General features: G+C 38.3%; 8 protein-coding genes across 9 annotated transcripts in view; 1 reads left to right on the top strand and 7 right to left on the bottom strand.

The window, feature by feature from the left end:
• Positions 1-170: 170 nt before the first annotated feature.
• LOC132786764 (chitinase-like protein Idgf2) lies at positions 171-3252 on the bottom strand. The gene is made up of 3 exons (XM_060793403.1): positions 3050-3252; positions 937-1494; positions 171-874 (listed from the first exon to the last, which is right to left on the bottom strand). Exons 1-3 carry the CDS (start codon positions 3156-3158, stop codon positions 222-224), a joined length of 1320 nt encoding a protein of 439 aa, XP_060649386.1. The 5' UTR covers positions 3159-3252; the 3' UTR covers positions 171-221.
• The window catches only part of LOC132786722 (leucine-rich repeat-containing protein 15), a 63438-nt gene continuing 47771 nt past the window's right edge, over positions 2010-17676 (top strand). The window contains exon 1 of one of the 2 annotated variants that reach the window (XM_060793351.1): positions 2010-2151. The gene's annotated coding sequence lies outside the window, so the exon portion shown is untranslated. The remainder of the gene's footprint in view (positions 2152-17676) is intronic. The other variant, XM_060793358.1, reaches the window with a different exon arrangement.
• LOC132786743 (chitinase-like protein Idgf2) lies at positions 3389-5010 on the bottom strand. The gene is made up of 3 exons (XM_060793379.1): positions 4846-5010; positions 4231-4779; positions 3389-4174 (listed from the first exon to the last, which is right to left on the bottom strand). Exons 1-3 carry the CDS (start codon positions 4952-4954, stop codon positions 3483-3485), a joined length of 1350 nt encoding a protein of 449 aa, XP_060649362.1. The 5' UTR covers positions 4955-5010; the 3' UTR covers positions 3389-3482.
• On the bottom strand, positions 5670-7246 carry LOC132789740 (chitinase-like protein Idgf2). The gene is made up of 3 exons (XM_060797972.1): positions 7085-7246; positions 6466-7023; positions 5670-6406 (listed from the first exon to the last, which is right to left on the bottom strand). The coding sequence occupies exons 1-3, from the start codon at positions 7215-7217 to the stop codon at positions 5751-5753; spliced, it is 1347 nt and encodes a 448-aa protein (XP_060653955.1). The 5' UTR covers positions 7218-7246; the 3' UTR covers positions 5670-5750.
• Positions 7684-11227, bottom strand: LOC132787001 (uncharacterized). Its single transcript, XM_060793834.1, is given in 8 exon segments — positions 7684-8429; positions 8493-8888; positions 8891-9040; positions 9100-9231; positions 9347-9395; positions 9735-10390; positions 10452-11006; positions 11070-11227. Coding segments are annotated over 8 exon segments (2715 nt in total). The 5' UTR covers positions 11185-11227; the 3' UTR covers positions 7684-7767.
• Positions 11477-12899, bottom strand: LOC132786994 (chitinase-like protein Idgf2). The gene is given in 3 exon segments (XM_060793824.1): positions 11477-12159; positions 12220-12732; positions 12791-12899. Coding segments are annotated over 3 exon segments (1305 nt in total).
• On the bottom strand, positions 14087-14873 carry LOC132786989 (chitinase-like protein Idgf2). The gene is made up of 3 exons (XM_060793809.1): positions 14744-14873; positions 14198-14683; positions 14087-14109 (listed from the first exon to the last, which is right to left on the bottom strand). The coding sequence occupies exons 1-3, from the start codon at positions 14871-14873 to the stop codon at positions 14102-14104; spliced, it is 624 nt and encodes a 207-aa protein (XP_060649792.1). The 3' UTR covers positions 14087-14101.
• Positions 15416-17018, bottom strand: LOC132798484 (chitinase-like protein Idgf1). Its single transcript, XM_060810353.1, has 2 exons — positions 16285-17018; positions 15416-16223 (listed from the first exon to the last, which is right to left on the bottom strand). The coding sequence occupies exons 1-2, from the start codon at positions 16943-16945 to the stop codon at positions 15565-15567; spliced, it is 1320 nt and encodes a 439-aa protein (XP_060666336.1). The 5' UTR covers positions 16946-17018; the 3' UTR covers positions 15416-15564.

The raw sequence follows: 17676 nt of genomic DNA, 5'->3' as shown, positions 1-17676 counted from the left end.
GTGCATAGTGAGACATTGCCAGCTTCAAGTACAATGCCATCTTATTTGGCAACGGCTTACAAACAACTTTAAATATGTATTTGGCGATAAGCTCTCACCAAGAGCATCATAGTTCAAGCAGCCAAATCTCTGTCAGCTGATAAGCGCCACATGATTTCATTCGCGAAATATTCAAGACAATTTACATATTTATTGAAGAGTATTATGATTGTTATTTGCATTTACAAGCGATATTTGATGGCACGCAATAATGGATATCTGTCATTTGTGCACTGTCCACGGAAATCATCGTAACTCAAATCGAAGAACGCCACGCCGCCCAGATTCTTGACACGCACATAATCCGCTTTGTTGGATGCTGTTTCCAAGTCATCGTAGCTAATCCACAGACCCTCGGTGATGCCCTCTTGCACGGCACGGAATGCAAAGGTGCCGTGGCGCTTCGTTGGATCGGTGACACGCCTCAGAGGCGAATCGTTACCCTTCAAGTACTTATTGTTTTGATTTTCCAACTTGCCACAGATCTCGGGATAGCTCAGTCTACCAGCTTTTTGGGATTGCAAGCCAGCTGGTGCAGCACCTTCAGTGTGTTGCACAACGGGTGTGCCTTCGATGCCCGATTCTGCGGTTAGTTTCCAAGCATTGCCGTAGCTAGCAATACCCAAGTTCAGTTTTTGGGAGGGGAATCCTTGCTGCAGCCAGTGCTGCACTTGGAAGTCGATATTGTAGTGATCTAGGCGATTTTGGGTCGCAGAACTGTACAGTGGCGAAGTGTAGTCCGCCTCATCGGGATTGCGGGCAGGTGTGAGGAAATCAAAGGCGGCGAGATTAACAAAGTCAACGAGACCGTTCAATGCAGGCGCATCAAAGTACCCTAAAGTATAAGGAAAGAGATTTTTAAGTGATATTGTCAATTAGTAACTACTCTTTACTTACACGTGGAGTTGACATTAGGCAGCACCGTCAAGCTCAACTGTAGTCCGTCATTTCGCAGTGAATCTTTCACATCACGCACAAACGCTGTGAACTGTTCCTTGTGCAATGCAGCATTGGTGTCCACAACGAAATCCCCAGTAAATAACTTCTTGATACTCTTCCAAGTGGCACCAAGACCGCTGTGCACCTTCCTGGGCTTGTTGCGTGGGAATTGGAATGCAAGATCGAGGCCATCAAAGTTGTGGTTCTTCACCAGGGAGAAGGCCGTCTGAATGAAGCCTGCCTGACGCACTTTTCCGCCTTCGAGCAGTTCAATATACTTATCGGGATGATCGGCATCGATATCATAATCTCCGCCCACACTCAGCAGCACTTTAAGGTGTTTGTACTTGTTCTTCAGGGATGTGACTTCATCGAACTGATGCTTGTACACATCGAGGTTCTCGTTCAAACTGTACGCCTGATAGTTGTCGCCGCGTATTCCCAGATAACCGTAGACCAAATGCGAACAGAACTGTAGAGCGATCTCCAAATCTGGATTTAGTAGCTTGCCCAGACCTGCGAATGGGATTATTGTCACAAGTTTGTTAAGTGTAATTTGTGTAAAATTGCCCGCACTTTCAATCTGAGAATGAGAACGAGAATGAGAATGGATATGTGGGACTGCAATCAAATGACCCCCACTGTTGTCAGTGGTGTCTTTGCCCACAACGTATTGTGATCATTGCCTCGCTGTGACTCAATTTAGACTGAACAACAACAAACTTGTTGAAATGATATGTATATTGAGAAATTTATCGTTTGCTTGAAGTGCGCACAGTTGCCTGAGAGTTTGCATAAATGTGGCAACAAGTTTTGAAATAGGATTTCCACTGATTATTAATAAATATATTAATAAATATATTAATAATAATATAGCGTATCAAAAATCGTAAATCGAATGAGTTACATATTACTTTTGTTCTGTTTTTGGCATTACTTAAATACATTTATCCAATGCGACTGCCATTTGGTTCCACTGTGCGTTGTGGCGTCCCAGAGTCATTCACTTGTTTGGTCTCCAACAGAGCAATGTTGCTGCGGCAGTTGTCGCGTTGGACTCGCTGAGAGTTGTACACTCAGATTTCGCTTCAAAGTGCGTGGTATCTGTTTGTTTTCTTTCTTTCGTTCATTTACTTTGTTTTAAATATTAAAAGCGCTTTTGTTGTATTGTTGGTAAGTCAACTTCTAGAATCTAGATCTTGCAATTCAAATTCTTGTTTTGTTTTCTATTCACTACACTATTTTTGTAACAACAACATTAAGCGAGCTTGAAGTTCGCTTTAGAGAGCGAGAGACGCGACTCGCATCTCTCTCGTAAAGCTTCAATGATAAGCCACTGACCTCCAGACCTGTCTAGTAATCGTAAGCTGCGAGTCTGCCTTGGCGTTGGCTACGTGATAAGCTTTTTTAATTGAATTAGAATTCTCAGAACGTTTGTTTTGTTTGAGTTGACATAAATTTGTGAATATACATATAGTATGTATGCACTCTATATGTTTTGCATTGGGGCACTGTGCTAATATTATAAGTGTGACTGAAGAAAACAGGAATTTTGTGAATTAAAAATGCTAAAAAGAACAAAGAACTCAATCGATTATATAAGAACAGCTTCTGTCTTAACTTATAAACACAAAAAAATAATCTCACATTCAGAGTATTTTGCATTTTTAATTTCAACTAATTCTAATGAATGGTTTTTATTGATTTTATTGATTCAAATGAACAATATTTTAGATAATCAGAGCTGCATTTATTGTTCACGTTATACGAATGCTTTGATGTGATTTTAATTGCAACTTTTTGAAATGCATATATTATTATATAATATTTAACGTCATAATTCTGGTTATTTCACTTTTGATTACGTCGAAATATTTGTTAATTAGAAGAAAGTGAAAACTGGTTTTTGCGAAATTAATTCTTGTTATTTGGATGTTATTTTCACTTTATGTTATGTGCTAATGAATTCAGCATTTATTGACTTTACCAATTGGCAAAACTTTCCTTGAATGTCAAGGTTGTGTATTGTACTTAAATTACCAATACAAATCACAATTCGATAGTGTCTTACCTTCGCGAGTATAGCTGGCCGAATTATAGTAGCAAACCAAGTTTGAGGCTGCGTTGGTGACACTCACATGCAGACATGCGAGAAACGCAAACAAAACCAACAGCTTCATGATGCGTGAATGTTGGCAAAAAACACAATAGACACGTTTGGAGTTACACGACCGCAACGTCGTTTAAATGAAATCGAACTGAAGCTGAAATTGAAATCGAAAACGCAAAACACCGAGCGACAAAGTTGAGCTTATGAGCTGATGACGAAATCAAAAGCTTCCGCAGAGAGCAGCTTCAACAAAGTGTAATATTTTACTCAAGAAAAATAGGAATACGAATGCTTGTTTCTTGATAAGCCCCCACAAACATTTATTGACTTGACTTTTATGTATATTTTGTAGTTTTGTTTTTATTGTGAATTAAAAATCCAAGTCGTATCTTATTTAATGTCTACGATTATTCCGAGAAGTCGTTTTGTTGGTTCCTGGGACAAGCGAACCAGCTCCCAAGCGATATTTGATGGTGCGTAGTACTGGGTATTGATCTCCACTGCACAAGCCACCAAAGTCATCATAGCCCAGATCGAATAGAGCGACACCTCCCAGATTGGTTTTAGCATAGTTCGTCTTGTGGGAGATGGTATCCAAATCATCGTAACTAATCCAGATGCCTGCTTCACGTCCCGTTGCTGGACGGAAAGCGTAATTCCCGAAAGCACTGCGATGCAACGCTGACTGATCGTCCTTTTTAACATGGTTCTCTGGATTGACCAGCTGAGAGCAAACTTCCGCAAAGCTGAGCAGGCCAGCCTTCCTCGAATATGGACCTGGTGGTGCGGGACCCTCTGTGTCTGAAACGACGGGAGTGCCAGTTGTACCTGATCCACTGGTTAGTTTCCAAGCATTGCCGTAGCTGGCAACTCCCAAATTGATTTTGTTGGGGGCAAAACCACGGTTTAGCCAATATTGCGCCTGAAAATCAACGTTATAATGGTTCAAACGATTCTGAGCTTCCGGATTATGAAGTGAAGCTGTGTAGTCCGCTTCCTCCGGATTGCGTTCTGGTGTGAGGAAATCAAAGGCGGCCAGATTCACAATATCAACAATCTTGTTCAATGCAGGAACATCAAAGTACCCTGAAAGAGGAGATCCTTAGTAAATTTTTATGAGGTCAATTTTTTTTTGTGCTTACAAGATGAGTTGACATTGGGCAGCACGGTCAAACTTAGTAGAAAGCCGCCAGGATAAAACGTATCCTTGATATCACGAGCAAACGTCGTAAACTGATCCTTGTGCTTATTAGCATCAGGATCTACAACAAAATCGCCTGTGAATGGCTTCTTAAGAGATTTCCAAAAGTTTCCAAGGCCTGAGTGAACTTTTCTGGGCTTGTTGCGTGGAAATTGATATGATAGATCAAGGCCATCGAATCCATAGTTCTTCACCAGAGCGAAAGCCGACTGGATAAATCCTGCTTGACGTGCCTTTCCTCCTTCGAGCAGCTCGATGTATCTATCATTCTGGGGATCGCGATCACCGCCCACACTCAGCAGGACCTTGAGCTTAGGATATTTGCGTTTTAGTGCGGTTACTTCAGTAAACTGATGTTGCTTAATGTCCAGATTTTCATTCAAACTGTAGGCTTCATAGGTGGCACCTCGTATTCCTGCATAGCCATAAATCAAATGCGAACAGAACTGCAGACCAAGTTCCAAAACTTTATTAGACAACTGGCCTCGATCTAGGATAATGAAGTTCAGGAATTATTATTAATTATATTCTTTATATTTTAATTTTTTATGCTCACCTTCACGTAATAAACTTTCGGAATTGTAGAAGCACACCAAATTTGGTTCGTCCTTTGTGACATAGCCAAAAATGCATGGCAGTGCCAAAAGTAAAGCTAGCACTTTCATACTGATAAGTTTAAGTTAACTTTTATGTCGACTGCTACGTTGACTAATCAAAATGAGACTAAAGTGAAAATTGAAAGCGCAGCGGAATTTATCTGATAACAAATGTACTCAACTGCAAAACAAGCTTTGTTTATGACGATAACGAAAGCAAATATACATTAGCACATACTCATTAAGATAAATATAGAACAAGTCGAGAGAATTCAAGTTATCCCTCAGTACTGAAACAACCGTTGCATGTATTTTAATAATAATAAATTTGGCATCTCTTTATTTTATAAAGATATTACTGATGACTAAGAATTTGTTTGCAATTTCATTATACTTACATTATTATCAGAAAGATGCTTTTAAAAACGTATTTGCCGATAATCTTGCTTTTAATTTAGATTATACTCATTAGGGATACGATATTCTTACTTTCGATTTATATTATCTTCATTAGAGCACTGGAAATGCCTTCAAATATTCTCAGAATAAATTATTTTTGCGAAGCACGACAGACATTCTAATTAACATCCATATGTGTGTTAATTTAATAACCTGTTTTGTTTATTTTGACGCTTTATTTAATTAATATTGTCGACTTTCTTCAAGTAACAGTTATCAATATTTGTTTCGATGGAACGTGTTATTTCAAATAGACAAAAAAAAAGAACTTTAAGCGAAACGATAAACGAAACAGAACATGCTGTTAGTAATAAAAGCTATAGAGTTCATGCATATTGTAGTTGATTTTTATTGGTTCAATTATCCAAATTAAACAGTTGTAAGTACTGAACTTATAATTCAATTTTTAGTCTTGCCATTTCAAAGGCAGTCCCAATTCTTTTCTTATAGTGCGTAGTACTGGGAACTTTTTGTCCGAGCACACTCCTCCAAAGTCATCGTACTCCAGATTAAAGAGAGCGACACCTCCTAATAATGGATCAGCATGCATTGCCTTATGTCTTATGGTATCCAAGTCGTCATAGCTAATCCAGATACCCTCATGTCCAGAACCCTTTGCTGGTCTGTAAGCGTAATTTCCAAAATTCACAGCCTCTATTGGCGACTGAACATCCTTCTCAATTTCATCTTCTACATTTGCCAACATCGTGCATATTTCTGTGTAGCTGAGAAGACCAGCTTTCTTCGTGTAAGGACCTGCTGGAGCAGGACCATTTGTGTGATGTATAATAGGTTTGCCAGTATTACCCGATTCTTCAGTTAGTTTCCATGCATTTCCATAGGCTGGAATACCTAAATTAATTTTTGTGACAGGAAATTCATTCATCCAGTAGTCCGTTTGAAAAAGAACATTTAAATGAGACAATCGCTCCTGTGATGTCAGTCCGATAAGAGACGCAGTGTAGTCCGCTTCTTCGGGATTTCGCTCGGGAGTTAAGAAGTCAAAGGTGGCAAGATTTACAAAGTCAACGAGACCGTTGAGCTTCGGAATATCAAAGTACCCTACGCAGAAATACTTTTCAATTATTTTGTTTAATTAAAAACAATTCTATTGTACTTACAAGTGGAGTTAACATTGGGTAGCACAGTTAAGCTTAGCAGAAAGCCATTAGGATGCAGGACATCCTTAACTTCGCGAGCAATCGATATAAATTGTTCCTTGTGCTTTTCCGCATTAGAATCCACAACAGAATCGCCAGTGAAGAATTTTTTGACGCTTTCCAAAGCTGCTCCCAATGTGGATTGCACTTCCTTGGGTTTGTTTTTGGGAAACTGATAAGCCAAATCAAGGCCATCGAATCCGTAGGTCTTAACTAACGACAAAGCCGATTTAGCAAAACCTTTTTGACTCTCACTTCCTGCCTCAAGTAGTTCAATGTATTTATTCGGATGCTTTTCATCGATATCACGATCACCGCCCACACTCAGTAGCACTTTAAGTTTAGGATATTTGCTTTTCAAAGACGTGACTTCAGTAAAATGATTATTTTTGATATCTAACTCTTCGTTTAAACTGTGTGCCTCGTAGTTGTCACTACGAATTCCTGCATAGCCATATATCAAATGCGTGCAAAACTGCACGGCAAGAGCTAAGTCTTTAATCGGTAACTTGACTCCATCTGATTAAATATGGAATAAGTGATTAATTAGCTGATTTAAATAAATGCAATTTATTTTCACCTGAATTGTAAAAGCACACTAAATTTCGATCGCGATAGAATTCGTCTTCTGCATAAAGACACGGGAGCAACAAAATTAAAGCTAACAGTTTCATGGTGCTTGGAAAAATCCTTAATTCACACGACTTTAGCATTGACTAATCGAATTCCAACTAAATTGAAATTTAAATCGAAGCCCTATTTATAGGAAACCAAATGCAGATGCATGCAAAACTAGCGTATATGATGACAATATCAAATTCGCACAAACTGCTTAAAAAACAAGTCGAGTTGATTTAGCAAACCGGAATTCGAAATTTAAATCATTAATCAAATGATGTACTTTATTACTGATTTCGTTTGCTTAATCTTTCCTAACATACAAATTTGTGCGATTCTCTTTAGGAAAGTAATATTAAATATATAATATTATTATCATATGTAATAGTACCAAGAAGAAAGTATATGTTTTCTTGATTCAAATAGTTAAGTATTCTCCTATTATGCTTACCGGAAATTTCAGAGCCGCTCACATTAATAATTGATTGATCTTTATTTATTTTTACCTATGACAAGCTTAATATACTTATCATTAAGATGCAAATACAAATATACCAAGATAGAGCTGCTTATTTGGCTGTTTAGCCTTTTTATTATTTATTAATAGAAAAAATAATGTAAGGGTGTATTTATATTACCATTGAATTATATAATGGGGTCAACTTTGGTTGTTACCACAATTTGTTGTTTTATTGTGTGCAGTATGGGAAACTTTTCATTAAAGCACGATCCTTGGAAGTCATCGTAGCCTAGATCGAAAAGAGAAACACCTCCCAAATAAATTTTGGAGTAGGCAGTTTTGAAACTCACAGCATCAAAATTATCGTAGCTAACCCAGATTCTCTCAGTATTCGAATCCTTTGTACTTATGACGTAGCTGCCATATTTGTTAACCTTGCTGGTCAAAAAATCATCCTTCGTAACGGGTTTGTTTGAATGCGCTAACATTAAACATATTTCTGCTAAGCTGCGTACACCTTCCTTTTTCAAATAGGGACCTGGCGGAGCAGGACCATTCGTCTTCGCCACGGTGGGTTTTCCAGTTTCTCCGGATTCTTCGGTCAGTTTCCATGCATTTCCGTAGCTAGGTATACCCAAGTTGATCTTCTTATTATCGAACCCTTGGTGCAGCCAATATTGCGCTTGAAAATCTGCGTTATAATGAGACAATCTCTCTTGTGATTCCTCTTTGAATAGCGGAGCTGTGTAGTCCGCTTCTTCAGGGTTGCGTTCGGGAGTTACAAAGTCAAATGCAGCAATATTAACAAAATCAACAAAGTTATTAAGCACCGGAACATCAAAATACCCTGCACAAATAATAATTTTTTAACAACATTCAATGAGAAATATATAAATATTTGAGTCCTTACAAGTTGAGTTGACATTGGGAAGCACAGTCAAGCTTAAGAGAAAACCATCTTGGTGCAGTTTATCCTTCACACTACGGACAAGCGATGTGAATTGATTTTTGTGCTGATCTGCATCAGGATCCACAATAAAATCGCCTGTAAATATTTTCGTAAAACTTTTCCAAATCATTCCAAGGCCTGAGTGCACCTTTTTAGGCTTGTTCTTGGGAAACTGATAGGCGAGATCAAGACCATCGAATCCGTAGTTCTTGACTAAAGAATGAGCTGACTTTATAAATTCTCTTTGTTTCTCGATTCCCCCTTCAAGTAGCTCAATGTATTTGTTTGGATGGTCTCCATCGATGTCGTGATCACCTCCCACACTCAGTAGTACCTTTAAGTTTGGATAGTGGCGTTCACTTCAGTGAACTGATGTTGGTTAATGTCCAGTTCTTCGTTTAAGCTATGTGCTTGAAAATTGTCAGCTCGTATTCCCGCATAGCCATAAATCAAATGCGTACAGAATCGTAGGGCAAGAGCCAAGTTTGAAGTCGTCAACTGGCTTGGAGCTAGTACAATAATATCATTAATTGTTGATTAATTTCATAATGTTTTGCAGAAAACTTACGCTCACGTAAAGTGCTTGCTGAGTCATAATAACACACTATCTTATGATCCTGCCCATTTGCAGGGACATAAAGTAAATGTGTTAACAAAAATAATATGAACACTTGAATCGTATTTTGCATTCTGACCGTAACTTCGAGTAAACAAAATCTTATTGAATTAATTTCTTAAATCGTATTGCTTTTAATAAATTTATAAAATACCGTAACTTTCAAAATTCTGGTTTTGATTTAATTATCATATCTAACCAGCTTTCTGTTGATGCGTTGTTTTCATTATACAAATATCGATATAAAGCTAAAGCACCGACAACAAGTTTGACATAATCAAAATGCAATACTAATTTAATTAAATTCGCTACCCATAGAGTTGAAGGGTTGGTAATAAAATTGTTTTCCTTGATCAATGGGCACAATTACTCACACTCAACTGTAGCGTTTTTAATTGATTTTTTTGTGGATTCAAATTAAATATATGAACCAACTTAGAGAGAGCTGCTTTGTTGGCTGATCATCATTTATTGTAGCAATTAAAAAAGTACACCTTTCACATTTAATTTCTTTTATTTTTGAAAATGCCAATCAAATGTTAAGAATAAAGAGTTTAGTTCGGTATACACGCTTGCACACATTAAACAATCGGATCAATTGGATATTGTCCCTGAACTTGTTGTATTATTGTGTGCAGTATGGGGAACTTTTCATTAAAGCACGATCCTTGAAAGTCGTCACTACCTAGATCGAAAAGAGCTATGCCTCCCAAGTACCTAACAGAGAAGGCTGTTTTGTATTTAACAGTCTCCAAATTATCATAGCCAACCCAGATTCTCTCAGTATTTAAATCTTTTGAACTTAACACATAGCTGCCGTATTTGTTAACCTCGCCAGTCAAAAGATCAGCTTTCGTTACGGGTTTGTTTGGACTCTCTAGCAGCAAACATATTTCTGGTAAGCTGCGTACACCAGCTTTATTCAAATAGGGACCTGGCGGAGCAGGACCATTCGTCTTCGACACAATGGGCTTTCCAGTTTCTCCAGAATCTTTGGTTAGCTTCCAAGCATTTCCGTAGCTGGGTATACCTAAGATGATTTTTTTTTCATCTAATCTTTGATCAAGCCAATATTGCGTTTGAAAATCAGCATTATAATGAGACAGTCGCTCATGGGATTCGTCCTTAAAAAGCGGAGCTGGGTAGTCCGCTTCTTCAGGGTTGCGTTCGGGAGTTACAAAGTCAAATGCAGCAATATTAACAAAATCAACGAGGTCATTGAGCACCGGAATATCAAAATACCCTGTATAACAACATAACATATCAATTTGCAGCGAGAAATACATAAATATTTGTGTACTTACAAGTCGAGTTGACATTTGGAAGCACAGTCAAGCTTAAGAGAAAACCATCTTGGCGCAGTTTATCGCTCGCATCACGGACAAGCGATGTGAATTGTTTCTTATGTTGCTCTGCATTAGGGTCCACAATAAAATCGCCAGTGCCTAACTTCTTAACTGCTTTCCAAGCCTTACCAAGAAGTGAGTGAACTTTCCTTGGCTTATTCTTGGGAAACTGATAGGCAAGATCAAGACCATCGAATCCGTAGTTCTTGACCAACGAGTGAGCTGATTTTATAAATTCTATCTGGTTGAATTGGGATTCAAGCAGATTGATGTATTTATTTGGATGCTCTCCATCGATGTCGCGATCACCTCCCACACTCAGCAGTACTTTCAGACCTGGATAGTGGCGTTTTAAGGCAGTCACTTCAGAGAATTGATGCTGTTGAACGTCCAGTTGTTCATTTAAGCTGTGTGCTTGATAGTTGTCAGCTCGTATTCCCGCATAGCCATAAATCAAATGCGTACAGAATCGTAGGGCAAGAGCCAAGTTTGAAGTCGTCAACTGGTTTGGATCTAATACAATTATATCATTGTTTGATTATAAATTAATTACAGAAACTTTTGATGAAAACTTACTTTCACGTAAAGAGCTTGCTGAGTCATAATAACACACTATTTTATGTCCATTTGCAGGGACATAAAGTAATGGCAACAACAAAAATAAGGCGAGCACTTTTATCGAATTTTCCATTCTTAAAGCCAGACGACCGCAACGTCGAGTACACAAAATCGAACTGAATTGAGTTCTTAAATCGTATAGCTTTTAAATATTTGTGCGAATTTCAATATGTATATATATATTTTTCTACTTTCGCTGTTGGATTGATTATCATATCTAACCAGCTTTCATTTGCAGCGTTCTGTTCATTATTTAAATTGCAATCACAAACACAAGTTTAAAGAAAAAAAACGAATTCGAAGAAATATATTAGAATTATATAATTTTCAGAAATTTTATTAGCAAATCGGCAATCAAGATTCAGTTACCAAATTGGTATTCCAGCTAGATCAATTTCTGGATAAGTCGCATTCTCACTCAAAAAATTTACCCTTATAAACCGCATTATTGGAAACATTCCCGCATTGCATTCGTCCTGGTAATCATCGTATCCGAGATCAAATATAGCCACACCTCCTACATGGCTCTTGGCATACCTCGCCTTGCTGACGAGGGCATAAATGTTATCGTAGCTTACCCAGACGCCTTCAGTGTTAGGTTCGAATGGGGAATAGTGAACGTAGTTCCCATATGCCTCCTGATCCTCTTTCGTCGTCGAATCTTTATAAAGAAGTGCATTGTGCAGCAAGGTGCATATCTCCGGATAGCTAGCCACACCATCTTTTCGGGTATAAGGACCTCCCGGAGCAGGACCCTTGGCATGATAAACGATAGGTACGCCACTTTCACCTGATTGGTAGGTTAGTCTCCATGTATTTCCATAAATGCCAAATCCCAAGTTTAATTTATTGGAGGGAAATCCTTGCTGCTTCCAATATTGCACCTGGAAATCCACAGTAAAGTGTGGCAATCGATTCTGGGTTGCATTATGGTAAAGTGGAGCAGAGTAATCAGCTTCGTGGGGATTCCGATGGGAGGTGATAAAATCAAAGGCGGCCAGATTCACAAAGTCCAGGTGCTTGTCAAGTGCAGGAATATCAAAATACCCTACAAAAAAGAATTTCTAAGTGACACTTTTCTTATTTCGATAAGATATTTGGGTGTTACATGAAGAGTTGACATTCGGCAGCACAGTCACACTTAAGAGCAATTCATCATTTTGCAACGTTTCCTTTAAGTTCTGAACGAGTGTTGTAAACTGTTCCTTAAGCTGCTCTGTATTTGGTTTCAGTTTTTCTATTCCTTCTTTGTTCCAAGGTTGGTTCCGTGGGAATTGATATGCTAGATCAAGGCCATCGAAACCAAAATTCTTAACGAACAAGTGAGCTGACTGAATAAATTCATTTTGCTTTTCTTGTCCTGCTTCTAGTAGTTCGATATATTTATTAGGATACTTCGCATCAATATCACGATCTCCGCCTACACTCAGTAGCACTTTCAAGCCTGGATATTCGCTCTTAATGGACGTTACTTCAGTCAAATGTTTTTACTTAATGTCCAGACGTTCATTCAGGCTGTTCACTTGGTAGTTGTCGCCACTTATTCCCACATAGCCATACACCAAATGTGTACAATACGGGGCAGAGAAGAGCAAGTCATTTTTGGTCAGTTTTCCAGAGCCTTTGATAATAAAAGTATCGAATAAAGATAATATTTATAAGTTGGCTTCATGACTTACCTTTGCGTAAAGAACTTTCTGAATTGTAATAACACACGACTCTAGACTCATTGCTTATGACTGTAGAGCAAAGACTCGCAAGCAGAATACAAACAGCTAAACGATACATATTATACTTTGAATTGAAATTAAGATCCACTTGAATATTCAAGACCGAATCTCTGATCAATTAGAAGCGAACTGAACCTGAATTCAAAATCAAACTCTAATATGTACAACAGATGACAAAAGTGCTAACTAAAAAACGATCGAAGCTTTTGTGTAAGCTTGGAATTCGTCTACATATCTAGCCTAAAATTAAGAGAAAGAGAGGAATTCAATAAAGTTATTAATTAAAAGAAGCTTTGGAAACTTAGGTTTGGTTATAAAGTTATAATTATGCAAAAATATTCAACTTATAAATATATATTAGCTCTCTTAATTAAGCTTATTAAATGACTTTGCCCAGATTATAAATTTAAATGTTTTAAGAATTCGAAATTTCTTACTCTTATTTTTCCCACTGTAGATTGTCTTTTATGAATTAAATATACACCTAATCAGCTCACAAATTGAGCAAACCCTTTTTCTCAAGAATCAAATAATATGTAAATATTAAATATATAATCTATTGTCACTTTATTTGACTTAGTTGACAACAATTATTGATAAGAGCTCTTTACAATGTGGTTAATAGAGAATGTTGCGGTTTGGGTCGGGGAAGCTGATGTAGGTCAAGTTTGGGATCCGGTTGCTCAGGATGTAGCAAATATGATCTTATGTGATTTAATATTAAAAATTTTTCGTCATTGCAGTAGCCTTGAAAGTCATCAAATCCAAGGTCGAATATAGCCACACCGCCAATGTATCTACTCGCATATCTCGCTTTGTTAGCAAGAGTAACTAAATTATCGTAGGTTAACCAGAATCCTTCATGTTCAGCGTCAAGTGTTTGATTGTATGCAAAGCTAGCGGCAAGTGATGAATTATAATAATTATTACCATAACCGCGATGGAGTATATTGCATATTTCGGAATAGCTAACAACACCATCAAATCTCCTCGAGCAGGACCATTCGTATGCTGTACGATGGGTTCTCCAGTTGTTCCAGATTTGTGAGTTGTCGCCCAAGCATTTCCATAAATACCAAATCCCATGTTTAAATTACGATGACTAAAAGGCCGGCTTTCCCAATAGTGCACCTGGTAGTCGACATTCATGGATTTCTCTCTATTCTGAGTGGAATTGTGATAAAGTGGTGCTGTGTAGTCTGCTTCGTGGGGATTTTGTGTGGGTGTGAAGAAGTCATAAGTGCCCAAATTTACAAAATTTTACCTTACTATCAATTCCAATAGAGTGCATATACCCCATAAAAAGTAAAACAATTAATAGTGCTTACATTTAAAAGATATTGGGGTATAACTTACATTTGGGGTTTACTCTTGGTAACATAGTTAGAGTTAACAGTAATCCATTAATTCTGAACCTTAAACGCGCTAAATATTGAATAAAATCATTAAATTGTTCCTTGCGTTTCAAAATATTTGCAGGCATGCTCCGTGGAAACTGATAGGCTAAGTCAAGACCGTCAAATCCGTACTTTTTGACAAGCGCGTACGCTGACTCGATAAATTGTATCTGCTTCTCTAATCCTCCATCAAGTAGTTCCATGTATTTATTGGGATACGTCTCATCGATGTCACGATATCCGCCTACACTCAATAAAATTTTCAAGTGCGGATATTTGCTTTTAAATGACGTCACATTGCCAAATTGATTTTGTTTTATGTCAAAATCTTCATTTAGAATCTTCACTTCATAGTTGTCTTCTCGTATTCCCACATAGCCATAAACCAAATGAGTGCAATTGATCAGAGGTATTTGTAAGAGCGCATTAGTAAGCTTTGCTGGACCTGTAAAGATGAAAAGTGGTGAAATGCTCTTGATTTTAATTAAAACATTAGTTGAAATACCTTCGCGCAATGAACTTATCGTATCATAAAAACATACGACTCTGGGAACATGTTCAGGTACGACTTCATCGGCATATGTAACAATTAATTGCAAACTTGGAAGAAGAATAAAATATTCGAGCTTTATCATATTGTCGATGCTGCTCCTTTCAGTTACATTACTCGAGCGTGACTAAAGTTTAATCTTGAATCATAAAAGAATCTAAAACGAAAATCTAGCAAAGCTTTTGCTGGCTAAGCTATTTGAAGCGATAAAAGAGAGTCAAGTCAAGTCAAGATTCTCATAAATCGGTTCTCAAAATATGAAATGAAATTGGTGTAGTTCTAGTTTTGGATCAGGGTGCTCAGGATAAATTAAAAGATATTATTCTCAGTTTATTAGTTAGGGGTAGTATTTATGGTAGACATCAAATCAAAGATCAAAATGGCCACACTGCCATCGTAGACTTAAGGGAAGAACTAACTAACTATTCAATCTTAATCATGAGTGTAATTCTCTTTCTTACATCTATACCATTCAAGCGTGTATGAATGAAATGTTTGAATGAACTCATGCTTAAATTTAAATAACAGAGGAAGCTAACCGACATACGATCTAAGCTTTTGCTGGTGACGTATTTTAAAAGCTTCTGTAGGAAATATCATAATCTCATTCATAGAAAAAGAGAGCAGTAGAATCATGTCAGGGTTTTATTTAAAATTAATTGCTTTTGCAATCAGTTTATTATGGAAGTAGAGGCTTTTAAGTTGTTCTGAAATATTAACATGTCAAATTGTGTATTTAGTAAAACTAATAGAGAAATGCATGTCCAAACTATATATTAGGGCAGGAAAGATTTAATGGAACGAAGTATGGGAAATTTGTTTCCCGTGCAAAGTCCACGGAAGTCGTCGTAGCTCAGATCGAACAAAGCAACACCGCCCAGACCTCTGCCCTTAGCGTAGTTAGCCTTGATGGCTGCAAAGTCAGGATCATCGTAGCTCACCCAGACTCCGTGCTCGCCATCCTCATCAGCCGGGCGGAATGCGTAGTTGCCATACTTCTCTGTGAGATCGGTGGTCTTGCGTATTGGGGCATTCTGTCCACGATAGGCAGCTGTTGCATTCTGCGAGATTTTCGAGCAGATTTCTGGCCAACTCAGCAATCCTTCAGTGCTGGCAATTTGCAGTCCACCAGGCGCTACGCCCTGAGTGCTAGGAACCACTGGAGCGCCACTTACGCCAGAGTCTGTGGACAATTTCCAGGCGCGGCCGTAGGAGGCAATACCTAAGTTGAGCTTGTTGGCTGGGCAATGATTTTGTAGCCAATAGTTTAACTGGTATTCAATATTCAAATGAGGCTGACGATTTTGCTCGTCCAAGAAGAAAATCGGAGCACTGTAGTCAGCTTCTTCCGGATTGCGCAGCGGAGTCAGGAAATCGAAGGCAGCCAGGTTAATAAAGTCGAAATGATTGACAATCTTGGGCACATCGAAATACCCTAAAATGCGTAAATGATTTGGATTAATAAGTGTTACGTTAGGCAATTAGCAATGACTTACAGGTTGAGTTAACGTTGGGCAAAACAGTCATGGTCAGCGATAGATCCACGCTTTTTAATGCTCTGCTCAGCTTCGAAACAAGTTCCGTGTACTGTTCCTTGTGCACCTCAGCATTGATATCGACAATGAAATTGCCGGTAAATAGTTTCTTGAAACTCTTCCAGTAAGTGCCAAGAGTGCCGTGAACTTTGCGTGGCTTATTCTTGGGCAACTGGAAGGCCAAGTCCAAGCCATCGAATTTATTGCTACGCAATAAGATCATGCTGCTATCGATAAAATTCTGTTGCGTAGTGGCATTTGCCTCGAGCAGATTAAGATATTTGTTCGACTCGGATGCATCCAAGTCATGATCACCGCCGACACTCAAAAGGATCTTCAGACGGGGGAATCTAGCGCGCAATTTCGTAATATCTCCATAATGGAACATATCGATGTCGACATTCAGGCTCTGCAGCTCAAAGGTTTCTCGATTTATGCCAGCATATCCGTAGACCAAATGCGTACAAAACTGCAGGGCGACCTCCAGATTGGCGACATCAAGTTTGGCGAGACCCTGACGCAAAAACGAGCTCGAGTCATAGTAACACACGAGCTTGGTCTCGCCTTGAACGAGTGATAAGCTGTGAATGCCAAGCACACAAAGCAGCAAGAACAGCTTCATATTGAGCGATTAATACGATGCGTACTAGATGTTGAAACGTGCGGACTTAATGAGTGTTTAATTGAAACTGTCTAACGTCGAGCACATTCTCAGATTCTCACAGTCGCATCTCAAAAAGCTTTCATTCCCATTTACGTACGATTGCAAAGCTTATCTCACCTTGCAAGTTGCTGCTAATCGCTTGACTGGTGTTATTTTTTTTTATTTATTATTCTTGAGATGAGTTCCGAGTTATTCGTATTTCACTGGAAATGTTTTTTTCTTATTTACATCCGTTGTTCCAACAGTGAGTCAAAATATTTATTGCAAAACAGTTTTAAAATGTTGTGAATTATTGACAATTGCTTATTTTTACTGAGTCTGAGGCTCAACCACATTGTACAACTCATTATGTCATTATTTTAGTTAACCTTTAGCTTGACGGGCAATCGAAATCAGTTGCTTGTTGAGTAGCTCAATTATTATACTCACTAGTTGTTTACGAGTACTTTGCTTTGTGATTCACAGTGTGACGCCTCGTTGCGCATCATGAGATCTCAATGATCAGCAAGTTGTCTTCCAAGACTTTGGAAGACAGGAGGCAACCTGCTGGGCTTTTCAGGCCGAAAAGGCAGAAAAACGTTGCACAGCAGCTGGCATTAAATTAAAAATCAATTGAAGCATTAAATACCCGAAACAAATACGTTAAAAATATTGTATTTTGTGGGCTCACTCACCAAGTAGCGAAACCT

This window comes from Drosophila nasuta, chromosome 2L (assembly GCF_023558535.2).
Source record: "Drosophila nasuta strain 15112-1781.00 chromosome 2L, ASM2355853v1, whole genome shotgun sequence".
Taxonomy (NCBI): Eukaryota; Metazoa; Arthropoda; class Insecta; order Diptera; family Drosophilidae; genus Drosophila; species Drosophila nasuta.
The sequence above is the reverse complement of the archived record's forward strand: the minus strand, read 5'-3'. Positions and strand labels throughout refer to the sequence as shown.